This window comes from Chaetodon trifascialis, chromosome 21, assembly GCF_039877785.1.
Source record: "Chaetodon trifascialis isolate fChaTrf1 chromosome 21, fChaTrf1.hap1, whole genome shotgun sequence".
Taxonomy (NCBI): Eukaryota; Metazoa; Chordata; class Actinopteri; order Chaetodontiformes; family Chaetodontidae; genus Chaetodon; species Chaetodon trifascialis.
Window position 1 is genome coordinate 16846319 of NC_092076.1, and position 18113 is coordinate 16864431.

At 42.9% G+C, this 18113-nt stretch overlaps 1 protein-coding gene across 1 annotated transcript in view; it reads right to left on the reverse strand.

Annotated features, from left to right (window-relative positions):
* shisa8b (shisa family member 8b) overlaps nt 1-18113 on the reverse strand; it is a 31091-nt gene that overhangs the window by 11994 nt on the left and 984 nt on the right. Inside the window, exons 2-3 of the mRNA XM_070990837.1 lie at nt 17322-18006; nt 3759-3883 (exon numbers count right to left, since the gene is read on the reverse strand). Coding sequence (XP_070846938.1) covers nt 3759-3883; nt 17322-17965 — 769 coding nt within the window. The 5' untranslated portion in view covers nt 17966-18006. The remainder of the gene's footprint in view (nt 1-3758; nt 3884-17321; nt 18007-18113) is intronic.

Genomic DNA, 18113 nt, shown 5'->3' on the forward strand with positions numbered 1-18113 from the left:
CCCCAGTAAGCCGTGGACCACTAAATAAGACTTTTTGAGGCCAGCAACAGGACGAACAGCAGGAGCGAGCTCAGAGAACAAGAGAGGAAACCTGGTGGGGTGGAGGAGCGAGTGAAAAGTCAATATGTGGCGAGAGAAAGCAGAGGGGAGCCAGAAAACACTGACGTGATCTAAATACAGTGATGGGAAGTAGCACATTATTTAGTAACAGTTATATGATAATGACAATTTAAACTTCAGCCATTAGTTTTACTGGAGGCTTGATGTGAGGACAGAGTGGAGGTGTGAAGAGGAGCCGAAAGAGAAGAAATGCACTTCCTGGTAAACCCACAGTTGTAATTGAATGTTATGTGTGCTTCAGGCTCGGTGTACTCAAAAAGAACCTGTTCTTTAGCTGGCTTGTTAATATAATGCTGATATAAGAGAATCAAGCGGGCTAAGCTAACATTAGCTGTTTATGGTCAGTAAATACGTCCAAAATGTTAAACCACAATATTTCTTTTATTTTTCTACCTATGTTAAATATCATGTACAGTAGCATTTGTCTCTGGACAGCCACCGTACATGGTGTGCGTGTGTGCATTTCATTTTGACGAGCCGTGACAAGAGATTCTGTAGATTTTCTTTCCAACGGAGCATCACCAGCAGCTAAATTCAACACACTAACAGCCAGCCAGAAATCACATTAGCTACTGAGATCAGCTGATATGTGTCCATTAATATTTATGATCTGGTAACTGCAGGGCCAAGAAGTTCTGTAGTATCCGAGGATCACTTCCTCTGTTCACTCCATCATGGACTGATAGACATCTTGTGCATGCATGTGTGCTTCTTCCTGTACTGCAGGCTCTCTGGCCACAAGCAGCATGGAGATAAAATAATAAGGCTGCTGCCAGTGTGGCACATTTGCCCAACATCTGTTTTCCTCTTCTTTTAAGGCTAGTCCGTGCTTCTGTATCTGTTGCCCTTTTCAAGTGAATAAGATCAATGAAACACTCTGGATAAAAAGCATCCACTACATCCAGTGTGTCATATCATGTCATTAGCAGTGTGGGAAATTCTACATCGCAAAAGATGAGAGACAGACACTGCAGGGGGCCTCTCATATCAAACACTTAACCCTCTCTCTCCTCTCTCTCTCTCTCCCTCTCTCTCTCTACACACCTATGCACTCACATTTTTGCATGCATGCACACAGACATGCATACTAATCTATACACATGGGGACACGCATGCACATTCACAACCAAAGCAAACAACAGTCCGAGCATCAAGACTACGGCAGCAGTGCGATATTAAAGAGGCATGCACCTGGTCAAAGCCTGTTATTTGCAGGCTGCTGTATCTGTGTGTATTCTGAGGATAATGTATGGCACATGCTGCCTGTGGGGGTGCAGCCTGCTTGCATTAATATACTAATTAAACAGTTTATGTGTGTGAGTGGAGTGCACCAGTGTTGCACGTGCAACAAGCATGTGTTCTACTTCCAGCTGAAGGTGCTCTATTGTTCAGTCTCTCACTCTGTCCTCTCCCCTCAGCCCTACTTAAATAAGTCTCAGCAGCCAGTGCCAGAAATGTGTAACAGACCTAACATTTAAAAGGCTCCATACATTGTCCCGCGCTGAATCACTGCTGCCAGTTCACCTTCAGTGGCTGTCAGTCAGACTGTCTGTGGTAAATGCAGCGACGGTGCCTGAGCAGAGAGAACATGCGTTCTTCATGATGGCGACTGAGAAGTTTTGTTGTTTGATTGTCATTTAACAGCCATCAGAACTGAAAAGTGCATTAATAGGTGGGGTTCAAGCCAATCACCAGAGGAAATGTTGGCACTCTATGTTTATGCAAACCACAGATATTTTGAGGCTTCACATTTCTTCACATTTCAATGTTCAATTATATGTTGACGATGTTGTGGTTAATGTCTGGTTAGGTTTTGGCACAAGAAACACTTTAGTTAGTTTGTTTTTTGACTAACCTTACTCACATCAATACATGAAACAAACAGAAATGCCAGAGCCATCATCTGTTCTAGATTTTTTTTTTTTTTTTTTGGACCCACCATGTAAAGTTTGAATGGTGCTATCTTATGGACGTCACCTCAGTGTGCCCTCTTCTTCTACAGTGGTATAACAGCACCTGACAGGAGCATTAACGCCACCTGCTGCCTATCTCAATGAACCAACTATTCATATGGCAGTAATGGATGGAAACATGCATTCATTCACCTTTTTCTTTTGCTGAATTTCTGAAAATTTACTTAAAATTTTTCTATCATTGGACTGAAACCTGGCTATTAACAAACTAACCCAAAATGAAAGGGAAGGCTACAGCAGTCACGATTGGATTTCAGAAGTCTTGAGAGGCAGGAAGTCAAATGGTCATTTAAACTTTTTTCACTATTTTCAGTGTATTTCCAACCAGCTGATTTTCAGTGAGTGACAAAACCCTGCCTTGAGTCTTCCTCTCCCTATTAGGCTGTCAAGTGGATTTGACATCTGCTGACAGTGTTCAGGATATTGAAAAAGCCACCTTAAAACAACGGCAGTGTCATCATCTAAAGGCTGGAGGAGCAGGACTGTGACTGACAGCCCACCTGTTTGAATCACGAGTAGAAATATTTGAGCAGAGAAATAAAAAAAAGGTACTCGCCTCATCCTCAGTCAAAGATGTGACTTTGAATCAATAAGACGTACAAGGTAACTCGAACTCTGTGTGTGTGTGTGTGTGTGTGTGTGAGAGAGAGAGAGAGAGAGAGAGAGAGAGAGAGAGAGAGAGAGAGAGAGGGAGGCCTGTCGGGAAGACAAGAGTGACAGACTGGAAAAACACTGAACTGGAGAGAAAGGAACTACATGCTACATGTCTTTTAGTCAGTGTGTGTGTGTGTGTGTGTGTGTGTGTGTGTGTGTGTGTGTGTGTGTGTGTGTGTGTGATTTTGCACAGTACGTGTGTGGTGTAACTGACAGGCAGTAATACAGGGATTGTTTGTGTTGTTGTAAATGTGTGTGTCTCAGTTCTGTCGGGGAACTGAGGTGATTATGAATGTGAGTTTTTTTATTTTTCAGTTCTGTGTTATTCTAATAAAGTCAGGGGAGCTCTGAGAACTTTATTTCCACCTGAATGTTTCACTTTTGTAATGTCCTGGATACAACTGCATGACATTAAAAGCCTATATTTAATGCAAATTACATTGATATAGTTTAAGATGACCCTCGGGAGCCCTGGTTTCACAAAAAGCTGTTGGGTTTGTGTTTGAATCTGCTCACATCGTGCTGCTGGATATAAATCTGTGAGATGGTTAGCACTCTCTGAATACACTGATCGTGTGTAAATGTTTCAGCTTTGTAGATGAAAAACTCCTCTGTCGTGAAAATGGGATGGAGGGAAATTCATTCCACGTGTGACCCTGCATATAATACTGTTTATTATGCTAATAGAAAAAACAGAAACACTTGAAACAAGCCGAACTGGGAGCTGTTGCATGGAAGCTGTTTGTTGAGCTCCTCTGAAATTGTGTTTTATGTTTTAGTCATGTGGCATGGGACCGACTGACCTCACACACACAAACACACACATTTTCACTGTGTTTTTCCCACTTACCAACAGCACATAGAGGCTTTCTCCTGCAGGGAGCGGCACTGCTACTTTATTGTATGTTATCCTGAAAGTACCTGTGTACTGTGTGTGTGTGTGTGTGTGTGTGTGTGTATGCGTATGCGTGTATATGCGTGTGTGCATGCACACTCTGTCTCAGCACTTACCACTCCTGCTGCGCAGCATCCTGGCCGAGATGCCGTTGGCTCTTCCTCCGCTGGGCGAACTGGCTGTGGCGTTTTCCACCGAGCTCACCTCACCTCCCTGCTGCTTCAGCAGGTCTGTCAGTGTCCTGGAGAACAACACGCACACGCGCGCACGCACGCACGCACACACACACACACACACACACACACATTGTACATAAATTGGTGCTCCACGTGCAATTTGCCCTCCAATGATAAACCAGATTGAATCAAGGTTAAGCATTTCTAAAACACTGAATTTATGCTATTTTTATTATGTCTCCACTCAGTTCTTGACATCTTGTGCGTTATATTTGCCAAACAAATCCCAAACAAATGACAGAAAAGACGAGCAAAGAAACAGTGTCGACTAATTGTTCACACTGAGGCAGTTGCACAGCTTGATTCTAAAATGACATCAGTCTGTCTGTGAATGAGATGACAAGCATCATCTCTTATCCAGATGTGCACAGCTGGTCCCCTGTGAGGGCTTCCCTGAACAGCTGGAACCCCTGTGTACACTAACACACACACATGCTCGCACACATTAGTGCCTCTGTTTCGCTAACAAAGCTCATGTGTTTAGCCCCTTCTATCACACACACACACACAAACAAGCATGCAAGCAATTCATTTACAGTGCATCCTCTCATCCCAGGGGGTGTGTGGAAATTGCCTGTGTGTGAATGTGTGTGCGCGCAACTTTTTCATGATTGCTGCCTGCTGTGGTGAGTGTAATTCTGCGTCTGTGGGGTGTGTGGTGGAGTTTGGTGTAACAGAAATCATCACATGTGCATGCAGTCATAACCGTCTAAAACCATTTTGATATTGTTCTTTGTGGCTTTGGCAGAAGATGCACTTCTGTCAAGAAACTGCAGCTGCTATATAGTTAGATTTGGCAGAAGAGGCTCTGCTCTTTGAGTGAGCTCTCCAAGAATCTGCTGGGACGTTGCATCCCCTCTCACTTACAGCGAAGGTTGTGGTGGTTGAGGGAGCTGTGAAAGCAAACAAGCCACACAGCCGTAAATGATCCAGTGATTGTGACACATGAATGAATCTGATGCCACTCAGCTGATGCCAAGCGTCACTTCATGCCCTGTCTGAACTAACACTATGCTATGTTGTGCCAGTTTTGAAATTGAACCGCAGATTACATAAGATAAAACAATAGGAACTCATATTGTGACACAGTTTTTGTGTATTGGTTTTGTAGGTATTGACTGTGTTACAGTGTGTTACCTCAATGCACAGCTGTTTGAACCATGACGGTGCCTTTGACTGAACTGAGTTTTAGCACTTTGATGCTTAATATTTCCCACCTTCAGTCTATCTACACGTATTTCAGAACTGTATGCACAAAATCGCGAGACATCTGGAGCCCATAATTGGATTTTTTAGAATTACATTTTGTAGACTGCATTTTGTAGTCAGCATCCTGAATCACTGGTTTTAGTTTTGTCAGTTTGTGCTCGCTGAGACAAAATTTTCTTTCAAGGTGGCTCATCTCCCCGCTGTGTGTTTATGTGTGTTTTGTTCCGTGTGTCCTCTATGAGAAATTCCAGTCGGCTGTATTTGACTAGCGGCCTTTTTGCTGAACGACATACGGGCAAGATTTCCTGCAATATGGTCATGTTTAGACTCGGGGCTTGTTGTGTTTGGATACAAGAAACGCCACAGAATGAAAGCATCACACACACTCATGCACTCTCATGCACACACAGTCGTGTTTCCATCATTTTGGGAGACATTACACAGACTTATATTCATTTCCTGTAGACTTATCCTAACTTTAACCCTGTCCTAACCCTAACCTTAACCCAAGTCTTCACCCTAAAATTTAACAATTTACCTTGAGTTTTGTCCCCATAAGGTAGGCAAGTCCCCACAATATGACTGTGTGAACGGATTTATGTCCCCATAATGAGGAATACATGGGCACACGAACACACACAGAGTCGTGTTTCCATCACTTCAGAGGACATTACATTGACATCCATTCATTTCCAGGAGACTTACCCTAACCTCAACCCTAACCCCAAATCAGCTGTTTTTGGAAGCTTGTCCAATTGGGGACAAACGTCCTGGTGCCAACTGGATGAGCCCCCCATGTCCACAATAAACTGATCCTCAGTCTGAAATTTGTCCCTGAAAGCAGCATGTCAGAAACACACACACACACACACACACACACACACACACACACACACACACACACACACACACACACACACACACACACACACACACACACATATTCTTGTACTTCCTCAAACTAGAACTTTCCTTTTATGTCTTTAATTTACCATCAGCTAAAGACACGCTGCCTGACCACCTCCTCCTCCTTCCCACAGCTGATGACACCTCCCTTTGTCTCACACGAACACAGCTACACGCACGCACACACATGCAGGCATACTCATCACTTTGAATAAACACATTTCCGCTCCCTGTGCATTTGCTGAATTTACAGTGTTGATGGTATTCACTCCCTTGATCAATTATTCAAACACTGGAGCCTCTGTTTCGCTAACGAAGCTCATGTGTTTAGCCCCTTCTATCACACACAAACACACACACACATACACACTTGTGCTTCTATCTTTGTGAGGACACTCATTGGCATTTCCCAGCCCCTTACCTTAAGTTTAACCATCACAACTAAATGCATAAACCCAACCTTAACCTTAACCTAAACCTAATTCTAACCCTTAAAACCAAGTCTTAACCTTCAAACAGCTCTTTGAAGTTGTAAAGAGCGACTTGAATGTCCTCACTTTCCAAAATCATCCTCATTTCTTGGAGACTTACTATAACCATAACTGCTACTTACCTTCACTTTAACCCAAGTCTTCACCCTAAAAGTTAATGATTTCTGTTATGAGACTGGCATTTTGTCCTCATAAGAAGGTGAGTCCCCACAATATGACTGGGTAAACACATTCATTACATATAATACACATCCAGACACACACACATACACAAATGCGCAGGTACACAAAACACACACACAACCTGGAATATGACTGAAATGATAGTGACAGCCAAGGGAAGGTTGTTCACACTCAACCTGCCAAAGAGAAAAGTGAGTCCACTTATCTGCTCATCTACAGTCTATTTGTGGCTGTGATGATCTCAGGGACTGGTGGTGGCGGCATGAAACTGCTCTGGTGTCAGATATCATAACTGTGTTTGTTTTATCAGCCACAAATCTCACGCAGGCAAATGGTTTGTGTTTACATACACAACTATATCTTTCACTCCCAAGACTAAGAGTAATGAGGGAATAATCCACCCTAAAAACATAATAATTCTGTTACAAATATAGCTATAGATGGTGTATTTCTGGGCCTATTTTGAAGTTGACTAAAGCTGCAGTAAGAAAGATGGAGAAGAGAGCAGACAATTTGAAAATTGAAAATGAAAATTTGAACCAACACAAGTTCACGTCACTCCCCCTCCCTCTCCGCTGCACTCATGCCCTGCCTCCAAGCCCCTCCTCCCTGCGGCTGCAGTGACAACCAGTAACGTTAGCCTTAGCTTCGGAAACAAGCTAATTCTGCCCAGCTGCTACATCACAGTCGCTAACATACTGTACTTGCTGTGGAGTGTTACGGTTACAATCACTATATTAGCTTTATGGTTATTTGTTGTCTTAGCTGTATCTGCTGTTGTTGGCAGCGATGGTATGAGCAGTTTCTCCTTTGCGGGTGGCTGTTGCTCCACCGTAGCTTTCACTCGCCTCCTGACGCCGCTCACAGAGCTGTTTGACTGAGCGGCAGCCGGCAGCATGAGCGGAGGGAAGGGGTGGTTTGCAGCGTGTGTGAGGAGTGATTGACAGATGTCCAGACACTTCCACAGATGCTCCTCTGGCTCTGATTGGTTGTTTTGTGTCAGGCGCGGTGGATTCTTGCAAATTGCAGTAGGAGCAGTAGGTGGGACCAATGTAGCCAGTTTTTTTTTTTTTTGCAGATTACATGTTTCACATACTGCTGTCTGGGCTTAGGGACACTTTTAGCAAATATGATAAAAAAATTACTTTTATACAAGTTCCCTACTGCAGCTTTAAAGTAATTGTGGGAAATGTGGAAAATCACTAACTGTGACGATGAGACATGGCAAAGGAAGGTTGAACACCAAAAGATAAATGACAACAAGAAATAAGACCCCCAAAATCACACATTTATGGGTTAGACTCTATTTCTGGAATCTTATTTTGTACCAGGATATTGTATTCATTCATTCAAATCAATTCAGATCTTAATCATCTTATTGTGAATCCTTTCATATACACCGTGCATGCTTGTGTGCCGTTAAGTCTGTATTAGATTATGACGTGAAAATGTCCCCTTCTAAATATTTGCATCAAACAACAAAAAGACTTTCAACGCCTCCTGATGTAAGACGTAAATCACTTTCTCTCCTCTTCAGTTTTTCAATTCTTTTTCCTTTCAGTCTTCTTATTCTTCCTCTCTCTGCCCCCTCCTCACCTAAACTCAGCCCTAAATCTGTCTGCCCCCCCCTTAAACCATATCGTTTGTCTTCCTCTCCTCCAGTCTCTTGCTGCTCCTCATCCTTTCTCTGACTCATTGCCGTGCAGCGCCTCAGGCCTCCACGCACTCTACTCTTGGCTCGCTGCTCAAACAACTTGCTGATTTGGACTTTTAATCTGCAACAAAAACTTCACCTGTCTCCAGGCTATGTCGTGTTTATGGAGCGTTGGCTGAGCTTCATGAGACTTTCTGCAGATGCCTTTGAAAAAGTGCGAAAGGCCGCGCAGCTGGTTAAAAGATTATGACTGGCAGGGTGGGGTAGATTGGCAGAAATAGTGTGTGGTGGTCACAAACGATGCCAAAAATCAGGGATACTATGAATGAACAGGTGCATGTTTGTTAATATGGTGCAGCCTGGATCAGTTCTCATGCACTGTCTTTACAATTTCCTGCTGTTTTGGCCCCATCTTTGGTCCATTTATATCCACGTTGTCGTTCAATTCACTCTCCACAACTACCACAAGAAGTCAATACATCAGAAAGATTTGCTTGTTACTGATGTCACATCCTTCAAATCCTCTTGCTATCCCATCAAATCACAGTTGAGTGATGTCATTAATATGCAGCATTGAATCTGCATTGGCGTGTGCTTTCTCTTTATGTTACATTTGGCTTAACTGATAACATTTACTATAATCAACCCTCAAGGAATTTCAGTTGTGTGAATTCCCGCAAATTCAGCCAATTCTCACATCACTCTCCAGTTTTCATGCATATTTGTTCCGGTTCCTGAAAGATTTCGATAAATCTTTCTGAAATTGGACAAAATGCTTGCAAATATGCTCTAGACACATCAAATTAAACTCCATTAAATTAACCAGTCCAAGACAACTTTCCTGTGAAGGTCCAACAATGTTCAAACCCACAGAAATCCCCAATTTTGTTGAAGGTAACCGTGCATTTCATTTGGTCAGTGGTGTCATATCCCCTTTAAACCCTCTAGTTGCTAGAACTTTCAGAGAACATGGGAAACACCAGAAATTGGTCAATGTGACTAAAGGTTATGTGAATAAAACTTTAAAACCTCGTCCATGAATGTGATTTCTGCCTGAGTCAGCTTGGCTGGATTTTCATTGTCAATGGTTGTTTCACCAAGGAAGCAACAACTCCCATGGTCCAACGCTACTTCTTGAGGTCATCAAACTACATATTTTGTTTTAATTGTTTTTACTGAGAGACCCCTTGTGACAGAAATGACATATTGTGCCTTTAAATGACCAGAGGACTCAGACTCTGAGGTCTTTAAACAGTCTTTTTCTCTGATAAAGCAAATTACAGTGCAATATGGTCAATTTAGCTAAACATCTTGTCATTTGGGCTGCAATTATTCCAACAGCAACAGAAAATGATTGCAGTCTTCCGTTGGGAAAACCTCATGGATTGTATGATATGTATATATTCCATCAGCAACATCCAGGTCACTTCTCCCACGACTCCTCATTACACGTGTTACATAACAGCGAGGTCACATCTGTACCTCCATACTCGCCCATCACATCACAGCCGCACTGAGATGAGACTTTGCTAATGTCCTATAACAATCACTCAGCCCACCCAGATCAAGACACACACTCAGCGATGAGTTACAGCTAATATTACAGTAATTCCTAAACAGCGAAATCCACTCTCTGTCTGTCTGCAGCATGACTCCATTGATCAATGTAAAATGTCCTGAATGCATGACAGCCTGCATACACAGGATGCACAGCGCAGTATATGTTTCCTGTACATACCCATGCCCTCTTCATGCTTTAATGCACTCATTATTGATCCAGTAACTGCACATGTGGATGCTCTTCCACAAATATGCTTTTGTTTTGCCTCTCAGGTTCCAGGCAAATTCAGATTTTTACATGAATTTGTGTTGAGTTTTTAATTTTCTGATAATATCCTGATAATTTGGTTTACAGTTTTCAAAATTTCCACCACTGTTTACACTTCTGTGCATCACATAGCATCAAATATATGACAAAAAAGCTTGTGGAGCTTGAAGAATAAACACACACTGACAGATAAAAGTCACTACTGTTCATCACACACAAGCACAGGCATAACCACAAACACATGGATGGATCAGTGATGTCCATCCACTTTCACCATCTGTCTTCTGGCCAAAAGCACTTCCCCGCTCCCAGACGCCATCCCTCATGAGATTTATCCACAAAAACCAAACTTTTAGATAATCCGCAGAGAAGTAAAATGAATGTGTCAGATATATCTCCGAGTCACAATCTCTTTATTTCCCCTCTGTTGTCACTGGTCTCGTCGCTCATTGCGCTCTTCTCATCAAAGATAAAACCAGCTTCACTGTCACTGACAGTTACTGATGAAAAGTGACAATTTACATCTTAAACATGTTGCGCACACACATTCCTTTTTAAAATAAAACAGCATTTTAGGTGAAATAATTTTGTCAAAAATAATCTCAAACACAACTGATTAGATGAGGAAAGAAAGACTATCTGGAAGCTTTTCTACTTTAGGTTTTGCACCAAATTATGTCAAACATGCTTTTCGTATGCTTCTTTAAAGCCCATGTGGCATTTACACCCACTGTAGATTTACATTAGTCTCTCTAAGACATGCAGTGAGCGCCGATTATAATGCGCTTGACACTTTGGATTAATGGTTTTCAGTTTTTAAGTAGCTTCCATAGCAGTGCGGGTTAATTGTTCAGCTGTTATGCAGGCAGAATCCCAGTGTTAGTTGTGTTATGCTAAAAAAAAAAAAAAGCTAACATGTAGCCTTTTGCTTAGGCATAAAAATTTTCTCATCCACCTTAAAAATAAAACAAATGTGGTTCTATGGTGATTTTTCAGTTATTCATGCACACATATTGTTTTCTTGGTTATTATTCAGCTGTAAGGCCCATGTGGCATCTCTATGGTTTTGTCTTCATGCTAACAACAAGCTAACTTGGAGTCTTTCCCTCTCTAGTACAGAAGTTGCTATTTGAATTTATTTATTTTTCTTTGCAGCTATCTTTAAAAGGATGTAACACAGTTCAGTGGTGATTTACCAGTTTTTAAGCAGCCTACTGTATATGATTACCTGGGTTACTGTAAGCTGTTAGATGCACGCAACAGCTTGTGTAGGCTAACAAGCTAATGAGCTAACTTGTGTAGGTTTCCCTCTAACACAGAGGTGAGAGGTGTTTTTTCAGTTCTCAAGTATTCATCCATGGAGCTAGTTTTCTCGGGTATTATTCAGCTGTTTGATGCAGGTATCATCTGAGCACTTTTCTTTTATTACTAACAAGCTAACCTTCCCTCTGGCACAGATTTTCCTTTATTCAGCCATCTTGAAAATGGAAGAAATGCAGTTTTGTGCTAAATTAAAAGTTTTTCGAGTAGCTCACATATTTATCTGGGTTGTTTCTAGCTGGTTTTCATGCCTGCTTGAAGCTGCAGACAGATGGCCCATTAGAAGTTTGGAAGAAGGATGAAATGAAGCTACACGGGCCAACTCACTGTGTCTGCTGCTCTCATGAACTCCACTTTTGACTGATATGGGTTTCACTATGACAGACAAAATGCTCATCTTGGAGTTAACTATTTCATACAGCCTTAAAAATGGAAGTGCCACCTTCAAAGCATGACAGATAAAAGGCTGCCAATCTTTGCAGATTTCAACCATTTGAGCTTCACCCTGATAAACAGACTGACAACACACAGCCAAACCCTTGAGTCAGTGGGTGCTGACCCAAATATGAGTGTGTGTGAGCCCAGCGAAGGCCAAGACTGAGGAGGAGCAAGACGAAGAGGGGAGAGGAAGGTAAAGCAGCTGGAGGGGGAAATTGTCACATCTGATACAGCCAGCAAGCTGTCAACTTATATGTCCTTTCACTTTGAGAGGATCTGCGGCAAGTGGTGACGCAGGCGTATACGAGTGCACACTTGAACACGTTTAGTCGCGAGCACACATGCATGCAGACATGCTCACACACACGTTGGTGTCAGGTGAAAGGTGATAGAGAGTGACAGCTCGACCCTGGAGGTAGTCAGAAGGCAGGGGAGATGGAGGGGAGATGAGAAAGCGGAGCAGAGGAGGAGACTTTTAGGAAACTCGCTGAAAACTTCTGCCTTTTTTCACTTGCATTTTCTCACATGGCAGGTATTCAGGGCTCACACTGGTGTGATTTGCTTCCTGCCTGGAGTCCCCCCCCACCCCCACCCTCACCCCCCCATCCTAAAACCCGAGGAAATCACAGTGAAACAGCAAGGGGTGGAGCTCATGGAGCTCATCACAGACAAAGCACAATATCCTGCATGTGTGTATTCTCCAGTTTGCTGAGGCAGGTGTGTGTTCATTTGCACATCAGTGAGCATGTGGGGTTAAATTAGCAAGGTTTCAGAAAAATGCATTCAAGGTTTTTAAAAAAAAAATAATGTCTCAGAAAGTTAATGAATTAATCATTTAAAATTTTTCCAGATTTTACATAAGTTGTTGCGTGAAGTTTTTGACAGTTCTCACCTATAGCTTATTAGACATGAAGGCGGGAGCCTATGGAGAAGATCATTGTATGGTACTGTGAGCAAGTCTGACCTCCTGTTTACAAATGTTATTTTTACCATAACAACTCAATGATGCTTGAAGACTACTAGAACCAGGCTATTAGAATAAGATAATGATGTTATTTCCCAAAAGACAGATCTTATATTGATGTGATATCTCTGGAACTTGTGGTCCAGTAATAAGATGGACCTGTTAAGTACACTTAAAAAAAATGTTTCTGACCATTTTATACATCTTAGAAAATTAACTATAATTTGGGAAAAAAAAACAAAAAACAAACAAGCATCACATGCTTATATTTCAAAAGTTGTTGAAACTTCATATCGAAAAGAATGATGTCTTCAGTTTATTATTAGAGAGAGGAAAATAATTTGGGTATCACTTTCTAAGAAGACGTGCTTGACAAACATTTTAAGTTGAGTTGTAACTAGTAGCTTAGTTAATGCTACATCAGTATTAATCCATTGATAATGACACCCACACACACACACACGCACACGCACACACACACGCACACACACACACACATAGAAAATCATCGTACAGGAATTCAGACCATTCAGACAAAATCCCTTCATTAAGGAGTTATTAACACAAACCCTCATTTCTGCAGCCCCAGCAGAGTGTGGAAAGAACCCTTTATTATGATTCACCATCTTCTGTAACTGCAGATCTTATGATGTCTAATGCAAAACTGAGAAACGTCTGACCCTTTATCAGTGACTTAATCGCTTTAACAAGCCATCAAGTCTGCAGTTACATGTCTAAGCAATTATAAAGGTTCTTGAGTTTCTTGCTTTCTAATAAGCCATCAAGACAGATTAAAGAGCTATCAAGAAGACAAAGCAGGTTACACTGGACAAGGATGTGCACCAGCTGAAGGGATTTCCCACAGCCAGACGTTGTTCTGATTAATGCTTGTTACTCATTTCTAAGGCATTTATTAACCCTTTTCAAGCACGTCTTATTAGAAAGTGGAACCAACATAAGATTACACAGCGAGTGGTGAAGTAAGTGCTTCTGAATGTTGCTTGGGTATAAAGTGCTGAAGTGTGTTTTTCGAGCACAATAAGTTTCTGCCAATTTCCCCAAAAGACCAAACTGTCCCCAAAAATCACATCAACAGGCTAAAAATGCCCTTGAAATATTAACCACAGCACTGTATCCTGGTGTTGTTAGAATGTGTTGAAGGGAAAGAGCGGGGGTGAAATGGAAAAGGGATCTCATTTGTTGCATGTGGTTGCAGCCCATATGTTTCCCCACGCTGTATTGAGTATTGCTTATCTGTCTGCCTTAAATCAGGGCAGAGCAGTCAAACCCTTTAAGTGACAGTGTCCTTCATTACATAACATGAAAAGCCCACTACAGTGCAAACATTCACATACACACACACACACACACACACACATGCAGGAGATAAACGGCAAATGCAGTCAAATATAGATCTGTAAGCATGAAGCATCGATGCAGGATGAAAACGTTGTATCTTGAAGAAAATGTTTCTTCATGTTAAAGAAGAATAATTTTGGACATTATACCAAAGCTCTTTGAGCAGATTGACAGATGGCCATGAGAAGATGGTGAATTTGATCTAATATGCTACTATACTTATCCAAGGTTATTTCCTGGAGTGCACTCAGATACATACACGCACACACACACTTTTGCACGAATGCACTCACTCGCATTTGCTCACATTCATACAAACACACATGCACTTTGTTTGAACCATGTGACCTCCACTGCCACCATGGGGGTCCTTGGCCTCTCACACTTGTGTAAGGTGGACATTGTATTGAAGCCATTCTCGCCTCCTGGCTATCCTGACCTCTCACTGTGCTGATCTGAACCATGCTCACAAAGCCGAAATGCTACCACTATCATTCTTGTTGTTAATTGAACTATAAATCACTGGGAGGGCATATGTGTGTGTGTACAAATCATGAAGGTCATCTGTGTTTGTTTACTTTCTGGGTGTAAGGCCAGCCCCTCTCTGGTTGAGGCCTTTCATTAGACGTGACATGTATGACCTAAGGCGACGCTCTCCGTTCCCTTTGTTGGCTGAGGATTAGTGCAGCATGCAAACACACTGAACCTGGCTGGGGTGGAAGAAGAGTGGGGTTCGTGTATGAGAAGGTGTGTGTGTGTGTGTGTGTGTGTGTGTGTGTGTGTGTGTGTGTGTGTGTGTGTGTGTGTGGATGGCGGGTAATCTCAGAGGAGGATCACTTCGGATTTGAACTTTCAAAGCTGGTTGGGGAAAATTGGTGGAATTTTGAGTGTTAATCATCCCCTGCTCGTGGGATGTTGAGGAAAACGATGGCGGGAAGGAAAGAAAGAGAAATTAGAAAAAGAGCACGTGCATGGCAGAGGGCAGAAGTTGCCTTTTTGAGCTTCGCCACATCAATATCCGCCTCTAAAGTGGGTGGGCATTTGTACATTTTCATGCATTTCACCTCATGCAGTGCGTGCAGTACACGAGGTCTTAGTTGCATGTACACTTTTGGACCAGGGATTTATGTCAGCAGGCTAATAACTAAATGAGCGTGCAGGCAGAGCAGTCCAGAAACGGTAAAGCTGTAATCTTGGTGAAATTTGTTTAATCGCAAGGAGGAGCGCTAATCTGTTGAGATGGGCTCACGGAGGGAGGGTGTTTATGCAGCCGTGTTTCTATTTCAGTGAGGTGCTACCCTGCAGGAAATATTAATCCTGGCTGTGTGTTATCCGCTGAATGAGTTTTGCGGCTCAGGTTAATGGGAGACGCATAAGCAGAGTGGCTGGTCGATGGAGGTTTGGCGAGGAGAGCGTCCGTCAGTTTCTCAATTAAAATGCAAAAAGAAACCACTGAAATGAAAGGGAGGGAGGAGAGGAAGAGACAAGTCAGGTGTGATACTGGGAGGAGATGAGGGATAAAGACACGGAGAAAAAAAAGAAGGGGCTGAATAAAGACGCAAGTGGTTGAAACAGACCCCTGCCTCAGCTCTTAGGTGGATGATAGCTGAAGGAGGAGGGACAGAGATGTGGAGCTTTGTGGAAGAAAACCAGATGAAAAACAAGACGCTTGGAGAGATAAGAAGGGTGAGCTGGAGATAGAGAAGAGATTGAAGAGAGGCAGCCAGCGAGGGTGAGACAGTTTGGGATGAGCCCATGCTGTGCATTGTTTGCTGTAATGATTTCCCAAACAGATTGAACCCTGGACTACGCATTGAACCCAACTGCAGCCGGAGTGTGTGTTTGCATGTGTGTGTGCATGCTTGCATGTGTGTCAGGAGAGACAGATAATGTTTGCAACCAAAGCCGCAAATTATAAATGCTAAATGTCATCTCTGCACAAAGTTTTGCATTCATTAAAGTGGGAAATAATCTGTTAATGGAGAGAAAGTTTAATGAGAATTTTTTTTTTTTTTAAATCCAAAAGTGTAAAACAAACTATGACCTGTGCTCAGTGTAAAACCTTGCACACATGGGGGAAACTGGAAAGAAGGAATTCTTGCACAGGAACACAAAAACGTTTGTTCGGCAAGAGTGCTTCACACCTGCATTACACCTAATGCAACAAAAACTGTTTCGATGTTTCTTTTTTTGTTCAGTTCTTTTGTTTATTTCAAATATAAGTCATGCTTACAAGCAAAGCAAATGGTACACAAGGGGTGATATACAAAAGCATATGAAAAAGAAAAGAAAATGAATAGAGGAGAGACAAAGAAAGAAGCACAAAGAAATGAAAACAAAGAAAAATGCAAAATTAGAAACCAAAAAATATGAGCAAAATGAAAGCAAGGGGGTAATATGTGCATGTAGGGGTGTATAGACACATGAGCTTGTATGATCTCATTCACAACATGCATACACACCTGATCTGTGAGTTACACGGCTCATAAAGCACACGACTTTACACACTTTTCTTAAAACACCATGTTAAAATCTGCAGTCCCCTCTCTCTCTGACCCTTCAGGGACACGTCAATATGATATTTAACAAGCATTCATGACACCACCAAGACAAAGTGATCAACTTCTGCCCGACAAGGCTGTGTGAGGTTGGGATGAGCTGGTCAAACTTGGTTATGTGTTGTTAGAAAAGGCTTAGAGATTCATTTCAAGCAAGCAAACGGACACACATGCACACGTGTTAGTAGGCCAACAAATACACGGTCAGAGTTGGAAGTTGTAAATTCCAAGCTGGCAGACTCTGCATCCCGAAAATTTTCTACCCTGAATTCAAAATGTTTTGGCTTTTCTGCTGGATTGAAGTCAGAATTTCCAACCTTCCAACATCCCTGCAATGCATCAGCAAACACATGCAAACACACACACATAAATGCATTCACAAACACACACACACAAAACTTCTATCCACCTCTTTGCTTAAATCTATTTTCTATATGACATACAGATCCCATCCATGTACTCACACACACACACACACACACACACACACACACACACACACACACACTGACACACACCCTCATGCTCCTCACCTGGAGTTGATGTCACTGTGCCCCGCCCCCGCTCCTCCTCCTCCGCTTCCTCCGCGGCTCTTCTCCAGGCCCAGTTTGGTGAAGATGCCCACCAGCACCATGATGGCCACCACGCCGCAGATGATGTAGACGATGAGGTGTGTGCGGTCCCGGTCCTGGTCCTCCTGGCCCTCGGTGATGGTGGCCACGGGCTTGCCGGTGTTGGCCCAGATGGGCGTATCGTAGTTGGAGCAGATTCTCTGGTCCAGCCGCTGCTGGCGGAACTGGCAGCAGAAGCGGTAGAAGCAGGTACCGCAGCAGTACAGAAAGACACCGGCGTTGCAGTTGAAAGGTGGGTCCCATTGGCCCATCACGTCATAGTAACCCTGGCATCGTGTCCCACCGACTGGAGGGCCGTCCTCGTCGTCTGCATCACCGCCGCTGGTGGGAGTGGACAGCCCTGTGTCTGCAGGAGTGTTCTGAGTGGTCTCCATGTAGCCGGGAGTCGTCTGGTTGGCCAGCGTGGTGGGGACGATGAACTGGTCACCTTCGGCTACGGACACTGTGGTGACGGACGGGTCCTGGGTGAGCGCAAGTTGAGTTATAAGGAAGGAGAGGAGGAAGAAGAGGAAAAGGTGGCAGGAGGAATGGTAGGCAGCCGCCATGCTGCTGAGAGAGCCCTTCCGTCCAACGTCCCACCTGCAGGCTTTGGACAGGAAACAGAGACGTTTGGAGACAGGTGCAAAAGTGTGAAAGACAGAAGAAAATGACTTTGCCCTTATTTTACTATTCCAAACTCATTAAAGCAAGGCA